Raw genomic sequence first — 22,791 nt, forward strand, 5'->3', positions numbered from 1 at the left:
TCATTTTTAATGGTATTTCTATACTGGCAAAAGCTCTGTGCCATTATACCACTGTAAAAATGCTTTTGCTGCTACGGCTTGTTTCGTTTGGGAACCAGGTATAAGACATATCAGCAAAAGCACATACGCTAGTTTGCCACTATAGGCAGCATAGCACTTTCTGTACCCCTTTAAAAAGGGCTGATGTCTCAAGATAAGCTCCACCCCCCAAAAAAAGAGCCCCAAAGAAACAAAAAACCCCACACAAGCTTTCCAGTCACTTTTGAAAAGTCTTGGCTTGGAGCTCCTGCACCGTGTCAGCGGCAGCATTCCAGGCTCCCGACAAAGTTTAGCAATTTTAGGACAGAACATTTTCATTGCTCAAGTTCTTGCAACATGTTTACACGCTGACAACAGAGCGGAGGGAAACGAGGATTTTTTTTTTTAACTTCATAAATTAACAACAGGCTGTACAGCACTGTGAATGCACTCTAGCGTTTATGGGCTGTCTTTGAGGAACTGCTGCTACATGAGTCAAAATGTGCACAAAAATCTATGTACAAACACAACAATGGGCCTGAAAAAAACCCCAACTTCCCGTCATTACTGGACTCCTAGCCTCATTCCAATCTTCAAACACGCAAAAAACTACATTCTACTCCATCTTCTGTTGGCACTTCATAAATGGGGTGTGTGTTTGTGTGTTTGTTTTATTCCAGTAAGCAATTATATGATTCTAACCAAGGTATAAACAAATTTTTGCAAGAGGGGAAAAAAAGACCACTAAAAAAAAAAAAGGAAGACACACATTTTTCATTCTTCGCATATCAGAATGTTCTGAAGTCACCAGAATACAGCAGTATTGTATGGAGAAGGAATAAAGCCAACAATTTCCTTTTATTATCTTCATTAACACAGATCACTTGTCAAATCATTCTGCCCAAAGCTATCACGGTTACTGTCCAGATCACAGACCATTCCCAGGTTACAGAAGCATTGAATGTATATCAGTGGTTCTCAACCCACAGTGGGATCAGCATACAGCTGCGGCCCATGTGACATCCTCAGGGTCATACAAGTAGTATATAGATTGTGGGAATGCGGCCTACATAACACAGAGAGCTGCATATGTGGCCTACAACGATAAATATGTTGAGAACTACTGAGGTATATTAATAACTATGCAAGTATATGTTTCAGTGCTCTGGGTTCCAAACAATAAGGAATATTTTTTCAGATAAGACTGATGAGAGAGTTTCCATGGATGTACAGCTCCAGCATCTTCAAAATGAAGCTGACCCAATTCTAATACAGTCCCTTTAATTTTGCAGCAGTTTCACCCCTGCTTTGGCCATATGTATCTGTTGCTCCTTCACCTGATATGGCAAAAGCCGGAGTGAAACAGAACTGCCAATCTTGGACATAATCCTGCTGTGTGGACACAGTTTGAACATGCTGAGCAGTCTTCCTCCCTTCTGCACAGACATACCTGCAGACAAAGTCCACTCACGGTACACCCACCCCTTTCTAGTGCTGAAATACCAAGCAGGTGTCAGTACACCAACAGGTCTGGTCAAGCAGCAAAGAATCCTGTGGCACCTTATAGATTAACAGACGTTTTGGAGCATGAGCTTTCGTGGGTGAATACCCACTTCGTCGGATGCATGTAGTGGAAATTTCCAGGGGCAAGGGCTACCCCTCTGATACTTGAGGCCTGGTCAAGAGACACTGGAGCACCTTAACTCAGGCATTGTAAATGTAAAACGGGAACCCCGGTGCTTAAAAATAAATGGTGAAGCGGTAGCAAAGCAGGCATTAAAGTGTAACCAAACATGCCACAGCATTGAGGTAAAGGTCTCACAATGTAGGTGGCCATTACTAATCCAACTGGATGAAGTACAAATGAAAGATGCAAGCAAGGAAGGAGAGCGAGGATGACACAAAATGATCACAGTCAGGACGAAATAGACTGAAACTACATCCTGTAGGTAACAGTGCGTGAAGACGGACGTGGGGCCTACCATCGCCTTTGGAGTGCAGTTCACAATGCTCTAAGCATGATGCTAATTCTGCATCAGTCTCATGTTGAAGACGGAAGACCCAAAAACAAGAGCGTCTTGGCAGACAGTTTTACAGACAAAGTGGTTTCTTGTTTTTCCAGCCACTGGTCTGAGCAAAATGATAGGTTGGGATTTATTTATTTTTTTAAATGTTCTAAAACTGGGTGAGGAATGCCCTCTGGATTCTAGACAGAATATTTTTAGATCCACCACTGTTGACCTTGAAAAAAATGCCCACAATATTCACCTTTATGTAGGATCCGAACACAATTGTGTCTTATGCAAACTCTGCAATGTTTGTGACAATAGTTAAACTCATCCTGGATAAAGAGGAAAGCAAAATGAATAAATAAATAATGACTAAATGAGAAAAATTTTAATTCTGAAATTTAAGGGATATTACAAAGAAACCAAAAAAGCCACAAGATTTTTTTTTAATTAAAGGGACACTGCCAAGTACAAAGAAAGCAAAGAGGGACTAATGTGATCCATCCAAATGCATCCAAAATATTTCTTATATATGCAATAGTTCTGTGTATGAAAGTTTATTTTTGGTCTGTGGCAGTTGGTAGCTTCAGAAAAAAAAAACGTTAAAAGAAGCTTTCTAGCTCACAAACCCAATCATTCTCCCAAGACCCCATTCCTTCCCATCTCTCTGCAAATTTTATAGCCCAGAACGACAGCAAGATCCTACACTATCCAGTATTTGTAATTTCTCTAAAATATATTGCACTGCAGATACCATAAAGGATCAAATAAAATTAAACTACACTAGCCACATAAAGAAGTACACTTTGCAATGCAGTACCCTTGATTTTTATCTTGTTTGCTTAACTTGCTAATTTGCAAAATTCATTAATCTGCAATCATAGTCATTTGTGTAAAGCGGCGAGGCTCTATGTTAATTCTTTTGAGTTATGGACAGCTGAGTGGGGAACACATGGTACTCCTTGGAAAAGAGCGTGCTGCTTCGAAGCTATGCTAAAGCATATTGAGTAATTGTATTTTAGTTTGGTGTTTAATGACTTGAAGCTACTCAGCAAATTCTATGATATCCTTTAATTGCTAAGAGGTTATTATGCTGCAAGTTAAATTAAATTGAATTCCTTCTGGGGGAAAAAAATGAAGTTATTTGGTTTAACACAAAACTTTAACCACATTTTCCTGCTGTAAGAGAACAAGTTTGGTTTCACAGTGGCAACTGAGTAATACATAAGAACCGCCATACTGGGTCAAAACAAAGGTCCATCTAGCCCAGCATCCTGTCTTCTGACAGTGGACAGTGCCAGGTGCCCCAGAGGGAATGAACAGAACAGGTAATCATCAAGTGAACCATCTCCTGTCCCCCATTCTAACCCCTTGTTAATAGATGTTACTTACAGTCAGAACTGATGTAAACAATGCAGGTCACTGACACAGAATACCAAACCTGTCAAACCAGTATAGCTGCCAAAACTTTCCTGAATCATAAGCTGTACAAGTCAAAGTTCTAAAGCAAGGTGCAAGTTAAGGAACAGGTCTCTGAGCAGACTAGTTTGCAGCAGCCCTGTGGTATCTGTCTGCTAAATCAATTCAGTTACAGTTCTCAGAAACTTCCCTCTGGCTCCAGAACGGAGAGTGACTTTAAAATTGGCAAAACCTGAACAATGCAATGGATGGAGTTAAACAGAATGAACATTTCCGGAACATTGTTATATGAAAGACATGAGCATTTTCACTAATTAATGGCTTTACTTTATACTTGCTTCTGACTTAAAGACAGTATAAAAGCCAGCGCAAATACCATGCTGTAATATGAGGCAAGATGCTCTGAGTATTTCCAGTATACACTTCCTATTATCCAGGGTTTGAAGCTGAACAGAGTTCAGACTTGGCTGAAGCCAGCAGCCCAGTACCAAGTTTTTGTTTCAACAGAGTTTCAGGGGAAAAACTCCCAAACAAACCGGTTTCCTCTTCTTGAATCATACAAGGTGGTGACTTGACTTCTCAGACCACCAATATTATGGATATTTCTTCAATTAAAATGAAACTATCTTTTGTGGGGAGAGGGAGAGAGAAAAAGAACCATCTACAAAAAGCTGAGATACTGAATGTTAAGTCCTGCCCCAGCTGAGGTATGTGGAATAAAATTACACAACTGAATTATTTCTCAAGTTGTGTAATTCGATGTGATCAATTAAACAATTACAGTAAGTTAAAAAGGGATCTTGTCAAGGCTTCTTGCCCTAAAGTGGAACCTAATTTATCCCTCTTCCCATCCCCAGGAGTACGTACCATGTGGAGGTCTCATCTTCCCCAGATATAAGATTTCTTTAAAAAAAAATTATTATTTTTTTTTAAATCATTTATTTGGGCCAGCAGCCCACCAGCTATGGGAAACCCCACAAGAACAGAGTTATGACACAAAGTTGCAATGCATTTGGTAACCACAAGAAAACAGGTTTCAAAGGGTTATTTCTTTGACACGGGCCTTTAAAAAAATAACATTTTTGCTGTGTTCCTCTCTTACATTCAATAGCTTAACATGCAGCTATTCAAATACTTTACTGAACCCTGAAGCCAAGGTCCTTCTGCCAGCCTGCTTTCGCAGGTAGTGGGAGAAGGAAAGAGGAGAAGAAACTGGTTCAAATTCTCAGACATGGCTGAAACATGAATGATACACCATATTTTGATGAAGGCTACAGAGATAGTGTGACAGCACTACAGCTGCTAACTGCTTCACAGGAAGCCAAAATACTCACTATTTGAAGCCAGAGGAAACAAACTGCTGCAGAACTAATCACAAGGGATTGAGGTACAAATAGTTAAGAGAATGGCAGAGAAAAATAAAAGTGGTGACAATTTTACACCATCCTTAGCAGAAACTCACACTATAAATGATTTCACAGGCTCAATGCTAGTATCTACAAAATGCCTCAAGACTGCGATTGAGGGGAACATGAAAAGGAGAATACTCAGTCCAATTCATAATGCAGTGGGACAGTGTGAGAGCGTAAGAGTCTGCCTGCACAGATCCCTCTACAGGATTGGGGCCCCAAGTTGCCCCTGTGGTCGAATGACAGCCAAAGTCAGTGCAGGAGGAGAAACTGATGACACAGAGTCAGGGTATTTCCTTGGTGCAGATTTTGTAAACAAACACATTACAATAATTCTGTTTTCCTGCTCCCTTTTGAAGGACTCCCTGATTAGGAAACAAGTGCCCTGACTCAAGAAGTAGCCATTCTGAGCTTGTGCTCTCCAGATGTTCCGGCAGAAATCTTCCTTCCAGATCACAGAGGTAAACAATGCTTTGCAAATTTAAAAATGCAGCCTTGTTCTAGCCACTAGCCCACTGTGTTTGGAAGGCAGAAAACCCTGTAAGCTCCACTCTCCACCCCCTGCCTGCATGGGCATAGCAGGTGGCATCCTCCTCTTTTGTACTCAGCTGTTTTGCACTACAAAAAGAGCCTCAGCCGAGTACTTTCATCGGTTAAGGTCCTGAATGCCTTGCATCAGTGACACCTAATGGGAACACATTACGGTGATCTGTTTACCTACCACATACTTTAACCAGGCAGTGGACGATCCCTATCTTGAATGCAACCTGCACTTACAATACTATATAAAAGTACTTTACTATTAATTGAGGTGTCCAACATGCAAACCTGGTCCATTTCACCACGTGCCATAGATTTTGCAGTTAATGGCCTAAAGCTAAAGGGTTGGTTTCTTAAAGTGAAGCAGAAAGGTGAAAAGAAACTACAGCGGAACAGGTTTCAGAGCCGGAGCCATGTTAGTCTGTAAGTTGTCACATGCCCCAGAATTTCCACAAAGTCTTTGCTACATCACAAAAAAGGTATCAACATGCAGACGGGCTTTCCTGTGCTATGCAGGCTCACAATTTTAGACACAGATGGTATTTTAATGCCATCTTTAGAAGATGCATAGCATGAGTGATGGCTCTTTCACTGATCCTTAGATGAGTGGTATCTGAAGGTTGCAATCCCACTCCACAAACATGTAAAATTAAAACCAAATTCTGGAGTTATCATGGAGCTAGATGCAGGACAAAGTTTGAACACAATCCCCACTTCATCAAGACAATCCTCATTCCTATTAAGAAATGGAAGCTACCACAGTTTGAGGGTGACTACTGAGATAATAATACCATCGAGCTCTCATATAGCCCTTCAGACCAGTAGATCTCAAAGCACTTTACAAAGGAGATCATCATTATCCCCATTTTTCAGATGTGGAAACTGAGGAACAGAGAGGTTAAGTGGCTTGTTCAAAGTCACCAGCAGCCCAGTGGTCAAGCCAGAAACAGACCCCAGGTCTCCTGAATACCAGTCCAGTGTTCTATCCACCAAGCAACAGTGACTGGCACTATTACATCCTCAACACAATACTTGAGCCTAATTTCATGTATATATTTATCACATGCAAAAAGCTATATTAAAAACACCATTCAGGCTGAAAATCATTAAGGGTACTTTATGAATATGACAGCCTCTGAGAATTATTGGGGGAGATTTCCAAGGCTTCCTAGAGGATTTAGCCATAAAAGAGAGTTAGGGAATTCTAGAATTAAGGTAGTCTGTGAAAATTTAAATTCTGCCCACTCTGGCACACACAAAAGTCTTGCCTAAGATCATACAGGGAGTGTCTATAACAGAGCCAATCAAGAACCCAGCTCTCCTGCGTCCCAATCCAATGCTTTTGCCACAAGAGAACATCCTTTCTCTTCTTACAACCCTCTGCCCTATTTACTATTCATCCACAAAAATGGAAGAAGCAGAAGTCCTGTAGAACAAGTACAATGTGAAACTGCATAACACACAGGAGCAGAATTAATGTTGCACAGGCACCCTTATTTCTGGTACCTGCCAACTCTTTAGCACTTGACTTTGAACCTTAGTTCTTTTAATTTTTTTAATTCCCTTGGATTTTAAGAGGAAACTGAAAGACATAAATTGTATCACGTGGAGCCATACTGACTCCCTGCATGGATGATCAGCAGGGTTACAAACCAGAACCATTAGATCCACAGTACAAACCACTATCACTTGAGCTAAAGGAGCATGACTAATAGCAATAGTAGAGTTCTCTCTTCTGCATGGACTAGCCATTAAAGGTACATACAACACACACCTCACCAATGGCTCACACAACTATTTGCACAGAGCAGTGAAACACTGCAAGTCGGGATTCCACAGTTTTATTTCTTGACTCTGGAGGGAATGGGATCTGGTGGTTAGAGACCGCGCGCACACACACACACACACGCGCGCACACAGCGGAGAAGATCTGAATCTCTAATATTAAAGACCAGGGTTCTATTCCTCAGCTCTCTATAAGTGAGTTTGTGCAACCACTCAGTTACTTCTGTTAAAGGAGGAAAACAATATTCTTACTCAATAATACAGCCAAAAGCCAGGAAGTACACAGAGTTAGTGGAAGAACAAAGCTGATAGCTCTGCTCTCCTAGCTCCTACTGCTTCCCTGAGGACAGGGGGGCAGCTGCTCCTCCCCATCTGATCTCCCTGGGGTCCAGGAGCAGACACAGTGTACAGGATGGGTCAGTGAGGATTCTTAGTGCAGGTGAAATATTCAGCGATTTTAGCAGCAAACCTCGAGCAATCTCTGCTGAGCATGTACAAATGATGATGTTCAGAGTCACAATTTGGCAAGATCCAGTTAGGTTTTGATGAGGACAATAAGGGCTGGTACACTACTGATTATATACAACTATCCCCTGACAAAATTTCAATTTCACTTTTCCCTTCACCTCACTCTCTGAAGCGCATTAAGTTTGTGCCAAAACGTTAAAAATAATCAGCCCTTACACAGAGTGCAAACATGGAAAGTCCCAGCACCAATTGTTAAAGTTTGGCAGAGTGATAAGCAACAGGGGCTCAGAATAGAAAATGTCAGGCAACTTTAACAATAGGCATCACTTCCAGCTCTGCCCATAATTTATTTATATCTCACCACATGAGAGCTTGGACAAAGTAGGTTCCCAAATATCCCTTGAAGCCTGCATCACAATATCCATCAAACACACCTAACTAAACTAAATCAAAGTGTCATCTAAACATCATACCCTCCAAGCTGAGGACAAAGGCCTCTGGCCATCTTTGCTGCAGAATTCATTATGTCAGACAATTAAAATGTAAGGCAGCAAATGTGTCATCACAAATGAGGGTTTTTCCACTAAAAGCAGCCCTCTTTCTACTCTAACACATGACTGTTACGGTTTAAAAAAAAAAAAACAACATAGCTGCTCAAAAATAAGCCATCTGATGCAGGGGTGGGCAAACTACGGCCCGCCAGCCGTTTTAAGTCAGCCCTCGAGCTCCTGCTGGGGAGCGGGGGCTGAGGTTCCAGCCAGGGAGCAAGCTCGGGGGTCGCTCCACGCGGCTCCTGGAACCAGCTGGGGAGCAGGACCTGGGGGACCCCTCTACAAGGTTCCCAGAAGCAGCGGCATGGCCCCCCTCCGGCTCCTACATGCTCCAATGACCCCCTCCAGCATTCCAATGGGAGCTGCAGGGGCAGTGTCTGTGAATGGGGGAGCGCGCAGAGCCGCCTGGCAAAGCTTCTGCATAGGAGCCAGAGGAGGGACATGCCGCTGCTTCTGAGAGCTGCTTGAGGTAAGCGCTGCCCAGAGCCTGCGCCTCTGAGCTTCTCCCCATGCCCTAGCCCTGATCCCCTCCCACTCTCCAAACCCCTTGGTCCCAGCCCAGAGCCCCCTCCCACACCTCAAACTCCTCATCTCCAGCCCCAGCCCAGAACCCTCGTCTCTCCCACACTCAGCACTCCTCATTTCTGACCCCATCCCGGACCCCGCCCCTCATCCCCTCCTGCCCCCCAACCCCAATTTTGTGAGCATTCATGGCCCTCCATACAATTTCCATTCCCTTGGGCCAAAAAGTTTTCCCAGCCCAAATCTGATGGGTAGTCTCCAAGATCATTCCTCCCTGATCCACCCATCAAGGGCAAAGCCATCTCACAAATACAGGAGCTAGGAGTTGCCTACATGCTTCAAGGCATGTTTTGTACCATTGTGAGTTTAAAACGGAGCAAGCTGAAGCAGCTCAGAGCAGGCAGCACAGATGTACCTGGGAGGATCACAATGTTAGAGTACTAGACAATACTATTGAATCCACTGAACACAAATCAGACAAAAGAAATGATAAAAACAGGCCCTATACCACACACACAGACTATTTATGAGAAAGATACATGTTCATGTTATTTCGTTGACTTTATACAGTGGAAACCCAACAATTACAGTTAATCAGATAGGAAAACAGCTCATAGACATACAAAACCCAATCAATTTAACAGCAGTTCAACAGGTCACAAAACACTGCAAAACAATTCCAAGGAAGTGGCTCTATTCTCTTGTGTGCAGGAAACAGAAGATGAATTGCGCAACATTTAAATTGCTTCTAAATTACGTGACTCACTTGAGTGGCTGCATTTTCAAGTAAGATACAAAATGATGTGACACGCAGCATCCTAAGAAGCTATTACCAAGCAAAGGCGAGAGTTTAAAAATATTACTTTTTAGCATTAATTTCTTTCACTGAGTGAACTTAAGAAACGTTTTGTCTCAAAAGTAGGAGTGTCAAGACTTGCAAGACCATATATGCACATTGCACTATGACACCATAAGGCTATACCAACTATCGACTGTTGAGAGGGACCATTCGTGAGCAGACAGTGATTCAGTAGAAACAATCAGGGTTCTTTGTGCCAGTCTCAACATTTGAACATCTCCAAGTAATGAGATCACAGCATCTTTCTACCCTCCTCCCCCCTACACTTTCTTCTGACCACACACTTCAAGTCACTGTATAGAAATTCCTAACTTAAAATGAGGAATAAATATTATAATGTTCCCCCAATTTGACTCTTTTGCCTTGTAGAGTTTGCAACTCGGTCTGGTTTATCCCTTGGGTCAGGGGCGTCGATCTCATACTGAATTCCACTTTTAATTATGATCCGTGTTTGCTTAGGCCTCCATAATGACCATATACTGCCTCAAACACACAATGGATCTCTTACTCATATCAATAAGGGGTTTGGACAAAGCTCAGGAGTAGAATATAGGCTTTATTTAGCAACTTAATTTTACTTGTCCCTAATTTGTTCAGGGCTACATTGCTGCACTCAGAATTGCGGCATAGTGGGAGAACATCTTCCCTTTTAGAATCATGGCTATTTCGGCCTTTTGGTTCTTTTCTTTCCTCATCCTCCTCTCTGGCTAGCTCCCTCTTCCCTATCTGGCTGAGATCTCTCCCAATTCCCTCCTTCCCTGGGCTTCACTCCCACACTTCACAGAGTCAGAGTTTAAGGCCAGAAGGGATCACGGATCATCTAGCCTGACCTCCTGAATATCACAGGCCACCAACACCACCCGCACACTAAACTCAACAACGGAAGTGAAACCAAAATATACGAGACCAACGGATTAAACAACCATGTGTTACAGGCAGAGGGACTGAGATGCATCAGTGCTTGCAGCTCCTGCCGTGTCAGGGAAAGGATTAAAAAAGGTATACCCAGATAATCCCAGCAAGTGACTCTCAGGCTGCAGAGGAAGGTGAAAAACCTCCAAGGTTGCTGCCAGTTTGACCTGGGGAAAACTCCTTCCCAGCCCCACATGTAGTATTCAGTTACACACTGAGCGTGTGAGCAGGAACCAGCCAGGGAACACCTAAGAGAGACAGGAGGCTTGGTGCCACCCAGCCCTGACCATACCTGAAGCTTCAGAAGGGGGAGATTAAAATAATACCTCCCAGAAATGCATTTGGGGAGAGGAGGAGAGGAAATCACTCTCTATACTAACCCCTGGCTGAAACCCCAAAGCTGGAATACAAAACACGCCTGCCACAATCACTTCCCTCCATTTGATTTGTTAAAATGATCAGCAATGAAGGAGTTAACCTTCATAATTGGATTTTGGTGTGAACTCCAGGATTAAGGGAAGGTGGGCAGTTAGTTCACACCTCTTCAGAGCTCATTTCAGGTTAGCTCCCTGAATCTTCAGACAGCCATCATTGCCCCTCTAATACTTTGTTCCTATTGCGGGACTTTATCTTCACAATTATGAAGGGTAGAAACTTTTTAAAATGGAAGCTTAGATTCTGCTGAATCTGAACTGGTCACATGGCCCACAAACAAAAAATGTCAGATCTGGCTTGCAGACTGGGTGTTTGACACCTCTCCACCAGCTGGCTGTGTTGTCTGGACACTTCAGGTCTTTGGGGGTCCTCCCCTGATAGCAGTGTTTCTCAACCTGGTGGCGGGTCGGGGTTGGTAACAGGACAGGTTTATGGGGGGTCACAGGCAAGGCCAGCATTCCCTAAAGGGGCCTTGCAAAGCAAATTCACATGGTTCAGCCCCATGCCCTGAGCTTAAGATGGGGGGTTTGGAATTTTTTCTAACCCGGGGGGGGGGAAGGTCACAATTTTTTTTTTTTTTAAAGTTCAAAGAGGGTCACCCGCACAGAACGGTTGACACACACTACCTTATAGGAAGCGAGATCAGAAACAAAAAGAAAAATTCAGAAGTCATTTCAACAAACCATCCAACTTACCAGTGGCATTTGCTATAGCCAGTGGCAGCCCTTGCAGCTGATGTACCTGGATTCCAGACGCTCCCAAGGCACTGAGGTTAATGGTCTGAAGTCCTGGCATAGAAGACAGCTGAGCAGCATTGACAGTGACAGTGCCACTGGGGAGCGAGGCAGAGGCTATTGGCGTGAGCGTGTTGGTGTGCCCCGTCTGCCCCAGAGATACTCCCTGCATTGGGGCCAAGGTGATTGTCTGAGCTTGGGGATTCTGCACCTGAAGATTCTGCAGCTGAATAGTCTGCCAGCTGACCTGCCCGTTTGGCCCCACAGTAGGTGTTCGAATAATGATTGGCCCAGAGTTGGGGAGTGCTTGAAGCTGAAGGTTCTGCAAAGCATCTTGGGAGATGGCTTGGGTGGTAAAGGTCTGGCCAGAGAGTGGAGCAGCTTGCAGGGCCTGAAGGGTTTGCCCTCCCTGGACAAGCTGAGGCTGGACTAGGATCTGCTGCTGGGATTGTTGATTTTGATCGGCATCCTTCTGCTGACCTTGCTGAAGCGCCACGCCAGAAACCTGATTCTGTAGAGAGTCCGAATTCTGAATGCTGCTAACCCTCTGGGGTGTCTGGACCTGAATGTTTGTTCCCATGGTCCCACTGCTGGAAAAATTCATGACGCCCATGTTACTGCTTGTGGTTGTGGTAGAGTAGCTGTTGGCATTGGTGAAAAAAGCACCAGAGCTGGCAAGGGACGTCACTATGTTGGAAGAGCTGATTGCAGCACCAGAAGTCACTATTTGAGAGCTGCTGTCTTGAGAGCCAGAGCTGCTTAAAGTGACGGTCTGAGAAGTGGGCGCCAAGCTGGCAGCAACACTGCTGACAGGCAGCAAGGTGATATTACCATTTAAAGCCACTGGGACATTTGCCACATATTGAGTTTGTCCTGATAGGGTGTTATTGGCCAAGCCAACCCCCTGAATTGGGACAGCCTGCTGCAGCAGATTTGGCATGGCGGCTAAGATATTGCCTGTCCCGCCTCGGTTTGTAATGATCTGTTGATTTGTCCCAGGGATGATCTGAAGCTGGCCAGAGGCATCCTGCTGGACATTGACTTGGGCTGGGGTGGTGGCAAACTGCAGCTGCTGCCCATCGACAGTCTGAAACTGTGGGATCACCTGGTACTGAATATTAGGTATAACACCAGGCAAACCGGTCAGCACCTGCTGATTCTGCAAATTGGGGGCAGCAGCAACCACATACTGCCCAGCTGTCACAGGTCGGTTTTTTGGTGACGACTCGCCACCATTGCTCCCTTGCTCCTTGGAGGAGGTGGATGTCCCAGGGACAGTGGAAATGATTTGCCAACCATTCGTAGTCTGGGCAAGCTGAGCGGCAGCAGCTGTGAGGTCCAGCTCACCTGAGCCTCCCTGCTGGCTCTGGGAGCTGTTGGAGTTCTCATTGGGAGACTCGATCCTGCTGCATGTGGCTGCCAGCAGAGCCAGGGGTGAAGGCTGGGATTCCTAAAAAACACACAAGGAGGAGGAAATAAGTATCCATTAGCCAGCCCAGCTGGCAGTGCAAAATAAGCAAAAACGAGGAGTGTTCCGCTAAAAACCAGGGAAACACTCCATAGTGACACACACACAGCTGGAAAATACAACTAGCAAACACAGGGCTATCAGGCACAAGCAAGTGTAGGAACATCAAAGGAGGAAGGATTTCAACGAACACAAGGAGACACATTAGAAATTGCTTTCATAGTTCAGCCCAAGACCAGGAAGTTTTCCTCTGCCGTGATATTTGGCACATCTCCAGAGGAGAGATCCTAAGAGGCAGTACTATTGCTACTAGGCACTTATGGGCCTTGAGACCATGCATCCACTAGAAAGAAAAGAGGTTTAAAGAAGGAGCTACCACCACTATTTCCTGGAGGAGGTGCCGACATTTTAACATTGGCTGAGGTTTTATACATGAACAGCCACATTCCATTCGATACAGGTTCTCGTACCATGCTCATCAGCATAGCATCTGAGCACCTTCTAGGTGGGCATTACGCATCATGACTAACATGTCACATGCTTGTTCTCTCCTCCTCCCCCTCAGGGGGAGACATGAGTGCAGGGGAGTGTTTGTTTTGAAATTATACACATGCTATATGTTATGCAAGGTCAAAGAAGTGCCTGATATCCCCAGTCTTAAAACTCTCCTCTCTCTATCCCAAAGCTAGCCCCTACCCTTGACTATTGGTGCCACCACAGGGAGCCTCGCCACACAAAAGTCACTGGGTTTTGCAGTCTCATAGTGTGCATGAGGACTGCCAGGGTACCACCAACCTGCATCCTTTCACCAGCAATAAGGTGGCAGGAGAGAGCTCACTTGATCATTACCTGTTAGGTTCTCTCCCTCTGGGACACCTGGCATTAGCCACTGTCAGTAGACAGGATACAGGGCTAGATGGACCTTTGGTCTGACCCAGTATAGCCATTTTTATGTTCTTAAGGTATAAGAGGCTGTCCCATTTAGCTATTCACTAGTATGCATGCAATCCCCCAAGATCTTGATCTCACTCCCCACTGACACCATACACATGCTGGGACTCCACTCACCTGACCCTCACCATTGCCTCCAATACTACTACTTCTGCTGCAAGCACTTTCTTCTTCCTTCTCAGACTTCACAACAGCCATTTCTTCTGGACTCTCTTGGTCTGCATGGGGAGGAAAATGATAAACCCTGTTACAATCAAATTGCAAAAGGTTTATTAGAAGCAGAGTACAGGGAAGAGCTGAGAAGGGTGATGAGAACAGTTTAAAAACAGGAAAGTTAAGGGAACAGAACACCCAGGAGGGTAAAAACAGACAGAAGGGAGGTGGGATTAGAAAGGGGAAGGAGGGTCTTTCTAAGTACTTAAAGGGCACTAACCACCCCCCTAGTATCTAGGCACTTAACCAGACAGAGGTAAAGGGAAGGCTTGAGGAGATGGTGAAGGGGGAGATGGTGAAGGAGGCAGAAAGGGAAAGCAGAAGAGGGGAGGGGGACTGGCAAGCTGGAGAGAAAAGAGAATGGAGAAGAAATTGACAAATGTGGGGTTAGCACAGAAACTCAGTGAGGAGGAAGTGGGAGGAACACACTCTCCTGCCTCTCTCAGGTTCCTCCCCATTCCACTCTTGCAAGTCGTCTTCTGCTCCCCTCTCCACTACCTGGGTTCTTCCCTCTATCCCCATGCCCTCCCTTTCTCAGGTCCCCACTGCCCCTGCTCCCTCCCTCCCCTGCCTTGAGTGTTCCCCCTCCCACAGACCTTCCCAACCTCCCTCCCCACAGATTCCACTCCTACAAAGGTTCCCCCTACACCTAAGGACAGTGATTCTCAACTAGGGATACATGTACCCCTGGGGGTACTCAGAGGTCTTCCGGGGGTAAATCAACTCACCTAGATATTTGCCTAGTTTTACAACGGGACACATAAAAAGCACTAGCAAAGTCAGTACAAACTAAAATTTCATACAGTCAATGACTTGTTTCTACTGCTTTCTATACTATACCAGGGGTAGGCAACCTATGGCACACGTGCCTAAGATGGCCCATGAGCTGATTTTCAGTGGCACTCACACTGCCCGGGTCCTGGCCACTGGTCCAGGGAGCTCTGCATTTTAATTTAATTTTAAATGAAGCTTCTTAAACATTTTTAAAACCTCATTTACTTTACATACAACAGTATTTTAGTTTATATATTATAGAGTTATAGAAAGAGACCTTCTAAAAACATTAAAATGTATTACTGGCACACGAAACCTTAAATTAGAGTGAATAAATGAAGACTTGGCCCAGCACTTCTAAAAGGTTGCCAAACTTTGTACTATACACTGAAACGTAAGTATAATATTTATATTCCAATTGATTTATTTTATAAATATGGTAAAAACTAAAATATAAGCAATTTTTCAGTAATAGTGGGCAGGGCCATTTTTGTATTTTTATGTCTGATTTTGTAAGCAAGTAGTTTTTAAATGAGGTGAACTTATGGGTATGCAAGACAAATCAGACTCCTGAAAGGGGTACAGTAATCTGGAAAGGTTCAGAACCACTGCCCTAGGATCCTGCCCCCTCCCCACCAGGATCCTGCCCCACTAGGCCTCTCTTCTCCCCCAAGTTCCTGTCCCCCTCCCCCACCAGAATCCATCCCACAGTGGTTCTCCCCTCCCCCTAGATCCTCCACAGGGGCTATCCCTCCTGCCAGGACTACCCCATGAGCGTTCTCCAGTTCCCCTTGCCTCTTCCCCCATGACCCCAGGAACAGGATCCCAGTCCCCTTCTTCATAGGCTCCATCACATAAGGGATCCCCCCTCTCCCCTAGAATCCTACCCCCCCCCGGGGCCATTTCACAAAAGCTCCATGTAAGATTCACCCTCACACAGGTTCCACTCCCTTCCCTGAGATCCTCCCTCCCCACTTCCAGGTGCCTTCCCCCAGGATTATTCCCACCAGGATCCCTGGCCATCTCCTCCCAGGCTCCCTCCCCATGAGGGCTCTTCCTCAGGATCCTGGTTCCTCTCCCTATGGGAGCCACCACACACAAACTCCTCCTCTGTCCAGGACCTCCCCCACCAGGGTTCCCCATTAGATCCACCCCCACCAAGATCCATCCACCAGAGATCTTCACTCCAGCACTCCTGGAGATCTCACCCCACTTGCACACCTCCCCACAAGGACTCCCCCTTCCCACTGGGATCTTCCCCCCCACACTCCATCCAAGAGCCCTCCCCCATGACAACTTCCCCCCAGAAGACCCACCCCATGAGAGTCCCCCCCCCCCCAGGTCCTCCCTCAAAAGCCTCTTCTCCCCCTCCTCGGGGATCCTTACCTCCTCCCCCAGGGATTCACCCCTTAAGGATTCTGCTTCCCTTAAGGTCCTTCCCCCAGGAGGGCTCCCAGTCCCTGCGAGATCCACCCCCATGAGGGATTCCCATCCCCCACAAGGGCTCCCAGTCCCTGTGAGATCCACCCCCACGAGGGATTCCCGTCCCCCACGAGGGCTCCCATCCCCTGCGAGATCCACCCCCACGAGGGATTCCCGTCCCCCACAAGGGCTCCCAATCCCTGCGAGATCCACCCCCACGAGGGATTCCCGTCCCCCACGAGGGCTCCCATCCCCTGCGAGATTCACCCCCACGAGGGCTCCCAGTCCCTGCGAGATCCACCCCCACGAGGGATTCCCATCCCTCAGTAGGGCTCCCATCCCCTGCGAGATTCACCCCCACGAGGGCTCCCAGTCCCTGCGAGATCCACCCCCACGAGGGATTCCCATCCCTCAGTAGGGCTCCCATCCCCTGCGAGATTCACCCCCACGAGGGCTCCCAGTCCCTGCGAGATCCACCCCCACGAGGGATTCCCATCCCCTGCGAGATCCACCCCCACGAGGGATTCCCGTCCCCCACGAGGGCTCCCATCCCCTGCGAGATTCACCCCCACGAGGGCTCCCATCCCCTGCGAGATCCACCCCCACGAGGGATTCCCATCCCCTGCGAGATCCACCCCCACGAAGGACTGGCCCCCTCCCGATTTTTACCCCCTCCCCCGGTGACCCACCCCACGAGGGTACAAAGGTCCCCCCCTCCCCCGGGATCCTCCCCCATCTCGAGCCCCCTTCTCTCGTGACCTCCCGCACGAGGTTTCTCCCTTCCCCCGGGCTCAGGTACCAATCCCTCCCGGGACCGCCCCCACGACAGTTCCCCTCCCTCCGGGGATCCTGGCCCTCCCCGGCCCCCACCCCCGGGATCCTCCCCCGTCTCGAGCCCCCTCCCCCCGGGTCCCACCCCCCGAGGGATCCCCTCCCCCGCGTCCCTCCCCTCCCAGGTGCCCTCGGCCCGGGGGTGGGGGCTGGCTGGGGCGGGGCGGGGCCGGGCCGGCCCGTCGGAGTCGGCCGGACTCGCGTCCCCCGGGGCCGGGGTGGTGCCGTCCTTACCGCTCATGGTCGCTGCGGGGGGCGAGCCCAAGTCGCTCTCGGGGCGGGGGGAGGGGCGGGGGAGTCCGACTCGCTGACGAGGCAGCCTAACCCCGCCGGTGACCGCCAAAGGGCTGGCGAGGGAGGGACTGGGGGAGCTGTGCGACACGGCCCCAGCCCTGAGACACGCCTCCCGACTCGGCCCTGCCCAATCAGGAGGCAAGGAGGCACCCTGTGGGCGGGACTAATGGCGGATGACAGGTTGCATGGCTAATGGAAAACCAGGCGGATCCTAAGAGGGAGTGGTAGCAGTCCACGAAAAGCCCCGGCCCTAGGATACGCCCCCTTCGCGGCTCCGCCCAATGAGGGAGGGCAGCGGGAGGAACTGACGGAGGCTGTGGCCAATAGGAAACCAGAACACCAACAGCGCGAAGGGAGGGACGAAGGATGAGGCAAAAGAACAACTGACGTGACAGATGGCCAATCAGCGATCATGCAGCCTCCTCAGGAAACCCCGTACGGGAGAGGCTTGGCGAGCATGGAACGAAATCGTGATTGACGTGCAACATGACCAATTGTCCGTTAGGCGGGCTTGGAAGACGTTAGCTTTGTGGGGAAGGCGGGACTAAAATTCAATTGACGCGAGACAACACCAATGAGCTATCAATAATGTGAAAGACGGGAGAAAGCGGGCTTAGAGTTTGACATGTAGAGAGGCCAATCAGCGATCGGGCAGGATGCCAGGCAAGGTATGAGAGCCAATGAGGAAGGAGAGCAGACCGAAATCGACCTATGGGAAGTGCGTGCGGGCGGCTGTAAAGGGTTCGGTTGAACCCCTGGAGGGCGGGTTCGGTTGGCCGGTGCTGGGGAATGTGGCTGAAAAGGCGCCATTTTAGGCTGAGCTCCGCGCGGCTGTCCCCGCCCCCATTGAGGAGAGGAGCCGCCCCGCTCGTGCGCACGGTTTGCGCCAGCGGCGTGGGGCGCCCGGCCCGGCCCGCTCACAGCAGCGCGGGCCCCCCGGGACCTGTGCCCCCCGCGGAGCCCCCAGCCCAGTCACGACACACGCCTCGCGCCCTGTCAGCAGCCCCTTCCCCTCAGCCTCCGTCACCATGGCACGTGCCGCCCCCCCGCTGGGACCCCATCAGAGCAACACGTGTCAGCGCGAGGTCCCGTCATGGCAGCACCTCCCCCATAACACACAACACGTCTCCCTGAGTTTGTCTCCTGCTAGCAGGTGCCTCCAGCGTGTCAGTGTGGCCGTCCCCAGGATACAGACACATCACCCCGGCACACAGCCTGGTCACCCCCAAATCTCACAGCACCCCATGATGGGGAGCCCTCCCTATCCCACTGGGGCTACTGCACACGTCTCAGGGCTGACACATGTCACCCCAAGACATTATCACAGGACTTCGTAGTTAGGCCGAGGGACCAGATAGTAAGAGTGAAAAAATCAGGACGGGGTGGGGGGGTAATAGGCGCCTATATAAGAAAAAGCCCAACTATGGAGACTGTCCCTATAAAATCGGGACATCTGGTCACCCTAATTGCAGTGTTTTTGAGAGCCCTTCCATGGCGCCCCAGGACGTACACGTGTTATTCTGAGATGTCACATTGCACACCTCTCGTCAAGATACCAACAACACATTGAGACCCTGTCATGTCAGCATGAACGTCTGAGACACAGATGTCCCCCCAAGACATCCACTCCATGTTCTCCCAAGATGCTTATGTGTTTCTCCTAGATGCCTGTGCATCCCCCTGAAATTCTCTCCGCACCACTCCCTGCCGCCCCGAAACACTGTGGTGTTTCCTGAGTTGTCACCACATCTCCTGTATCCCCTAAAACGCTGCCACCAAGAGTTCTCTGAAGGTCTGGGCCTACCTTAGTGTTGACAATGTTCTCCCTGCCAGGCCTCACTGGAAGGCCAGGCCCAGCGCTGTGTGAGAATGGAAGAGATGTTCTTTCCGACCAACCTGCCCATGAGCCATTCAAAAATCACGACTCAGGCTCCAAAAATCATTAGATGGCTTCAAAATAATAAAAGTTGTCTTCTTTTTCTTGGCCTTTGTCATTCATTCCCAGCTTCTGGTAAACAGAGGCTAGGTACACCATTCCTGCCCATCCTGGCTAATAACTTATCTAGTTCTTTTTTGAACCCTGTTATGGTCTTGGCCTTCACAACATCCCCTGGCAAGGAGTTCCACGGGTTGACTGTGCGGTGTGTAAAGAAATACTTTATTTTATTTGTTTTAAACCCGCTGCCTATTAATTTCATTTGGTGACCCCTAGTTCTTGCGTTATGAGAAGTAGTAAGCAACACTTCCTTATCTACTTTCTCTACACCAGTCATGATTTTATAGAACTCAATCATATCTCCCCTTAGCTGTCTCTTCCAAGCTGAAAAGTCCCAGTCTTATTAATCTCTCCTCATATGGATGCTGTTCCATACCCCTAATCATTTTTGTTGTCCTTTTCTGAACCTTTTCCAATTCCAATATATCTTTTCTGAGATGGGGCGACCACATCTGCACACAGTATTCAAGATGTTAGCATACCATGGATTTATATAGAGACAACATAATATTTTCTGTGCTATTACCTATCCCTTTCTTAATTATTCCCAGCATTCTGTTCTCTGTTTTGACTGCTGCTGCCCTAGGGTGACCAGATGTCTCGATTTTATAGGGACAGTCCCGATTTTTTGAGCTTTTTCTTACATAGACACCTATTAACCGCCACCCCCGTCCCGATTTTTCACACTTGCTATCTGGTCACCCTACGCTGCACGTTGAGTGGATGTTTTCAGAGAACTATCCATAATGACTCCAAGATCTCTTTCTTGAGTGGTAACAGCTAATTTAGACCCCATCATTTTATATGTATAGTGGGGATTATGCTTTCCAATGTGCATTATTTTGCATTTATCAACAGTACATTTCACCTGCCATTTTGTTGCCCAGTCACCCAGTTCTGAGAGATCCTCTTGTAGCTCTTCGCTGTCTGCCTGGGTCTTAACTATCTTTAGTAATTTTGTGTCATCTGCAAATTTAGCCACCTCACTGTTTACCCCTTTTTCCAGACAAGTCATTAATATGTTTGATAGGACTGGACCCAGAACAGATCCCTGGAGAACGTCACTATATACCTCTCTCCATTCTGAACTGATCATTTATACTTTGTTTCCTATTTTTTAACCAGTTACCAATCCATGAGAGCACCTTCCCTCTTACTCCATGACAGCTTACTTTGCTTAAGAGCCTTTGATTAGGGACCTTGTCAAAGGCTTTCTGAAAATCTAAGTACATTATATCCACTGGATCCCTTTGGTCCATATGCTTGTTGACCTCCTCAAATAATTCTAGTAGATTGGTGAGGCATGATTTCCCTTTACTAAAACCATGTGGACTCTTCCTCAACAAATTATGTTCATCTATATGTCTAACAATATTGTTCTTGATTATAGTTTCAACCAGTTTGCCCGGTACTGAAGTCAGGTTTACTGGCCTGTAATTGCCAGGGTCATCTCTGGAGCCCTTTTAAAAAATTGGTGTCACATTAGCTATCCTCCAGTCATCTGGCACAGAAGCTGATTTAAATGATAGGTTACAGACTTGTTGGTAGTTCTGCAATTTCACATTTGAGTTCCTTCAAAACTCCTAGGTGAATACCATCTGGTCTGGTGACTTATTGCTGTTTAATTTATCAATTTGTTCCAAAATCTCCTCTAATGATACCTCAATCTGGGACAGTTCCTAAGATTTGTCACCTAAAAAGAATGGCTCAGGTTTGGGAATCTCCCTCACATCCAGCAATGAAGCTGGAGTTCCACCAGGGATGAATTACTGCACTGCCTTCCCAATTGTATGTTGTTTCTTGATTTATCCTAATATTGTGGCAGTCATTGGGCCCAACTACAGTCAAAATGACACCTCTTTGAACGAATGAGATGCTGAATGGGTAGAGTTCATCCCTAGCTGAGATGAATGGGCCCAAGGTAGGGGCATAAAGACACTTTTGCTGTTGCTGTTGCTTGACCGGCAGCAGTTTGCTGCAGTTGTCCTCAATGCTTTCACAATTCTTATTGTGTACTGCCTACAGACACCAGTCATAAACTAGAACGCTGCTGCTCTTGTGTATAGTGGAAATGCAATACACCAACATAAAAAGTGGAGGTGGCTGAAAATGGCAAGGTTTGCAGACAATTTGATGTCTTTTATTGTTTGTGCCAGGATGACAAATACAAATAAGTCTGGTGCACTCGGCCAGTGGCCACAGCATAAGTACAATCCCTTTAAATGAATGGAACAGTTCTGCAGCAGTTCATGGTAAGGTTTCCTGATGCTGATGAGATGAAGTGAAACATTCGCTTCTTGTTGATTTTGAAGATTTCATTGAGACCAAAGGATCAGAGGTCAAAATCCTGCTCTGATCCCTCTCAGTGTTTCTCGACTGACTCTCTTAAGAGCGACTGCTGTTTGCCTTTTTTTTCCTTTCTCTCAGCAGCTGGAAAATTCTGCCGTCACTAAATATGACCTCACTCTACCTCAGACAGAACTGTTTTTTGTTTTTTTCACTCCCGGAGATCAGAGAGCAGCAAAAGACCAATAACAGTGTGTCCCAGCCAAGAGATTGCCACAGCTTTAGTGATTAAAATACCGCCGACGGGTTTTTAAAGTACAACGATCCAGTACAAGTAAAAAGTCAAACTAGTTCTTATTATTTGTATTACTGGGGTGGCAGGAGGCCCCAATCAGGGATCAGGCCTCTGTTGTGCTAGACACTGTACATACCCATAACAAAAACATGGTGCCTGCCCCGAAGAGCTTACAATATAAGATGAGAGACAACAGGTGGATACAACAATCATATGGGAAGTGCTCAGTGCAACTGCAAGGATGATGGTAATTTTAATAAGCAGTGGTCAGAGCACACCAGACATCTAGCTATTGTGTTCTGGAGGGTTCACAATAGAGGGAAGTTTTAAGGAGAGATTTGAACGTATTAAGGGAGACTATGCCAGGCTGGGGAAGACACTTAAGGAAATGGAGGCTCAGGTGATCTTCAGTGGGATTCTGCCTGTCCCTACAAGATGAGAACAAAGGGAAGATAAGATTATTTTGATCAACAGATATCCCAGGCAATGGTCCTCTAAGGAGGGCTTTGGTGGGATGTTTGACCACTGGGAGGCATTCATGGACAGAGGACTGTTCTCATGAGATGGACTCCACTTAAGGAAATAGGCTTCTGGGATGGA

General features: G+C 47.1%; 2 protein-coding genes across 4 annotated transcripts in view; both read right to left on the reverse strand.

The window, feature by feature from the left end:
- The window catches only part of SP1 (Sp1 transcription factor), a 36,467-nt gene extending 18,808 nt beyond the window's left edge, over positions 1-17,659 (reverse strand). For 2 of the 3 annotated variants that reach the window (XR_007769895.1, XM_050925839.1), the window contains exons 1-3: positions 17,555-17,658; positions 14,198-14,298; positions 11,623-13,111 (exon numbers count right to left, since the gene is read on the reverse strand). Coding sequence is in view for 2 of the 3 variants with exons in the window: in XM_050925839.1 (XP_050781796.1) it covers positions 11,623-13,111; positions 14,198-14,298; positions 17,555-17,561 (1,597 nt within the window). In the remaining variant the exon portion in view is untranslated. Of the gene's footprint in view, positions 1-11,622; positions 13,112-14,197; positions 14,299-17,554 lie in introns of all 3 variants that reach the window. The other variant, XM_050925840.1, reaches the window with a different exon arrangement.
- Positions 1-22,791, reverse strand: part of PRR13 (proline rich 13) — a 326,900-nt gene that overhangs the window by 54,269 nt on the left and 249,840 nt on the right. The window lies entirely within an intron of this gene.

Source organism: Gopherus flavomarginatus, chromosome 16 (assembly GCF_025201925.1).
Source record: "Gopherus flavomarginatus isolate rGopFla2 chromosome 16, rGopFla2.mat.asm, whole genome shotgun sequence".
In the NCBI taxonomy this organism is placed as follows: domain Eukaryota; kingdom Metazoa; phylum Chordata; order Testudines; family Testudinidae; genus Gopherus; species Gopherus flavomarginatus.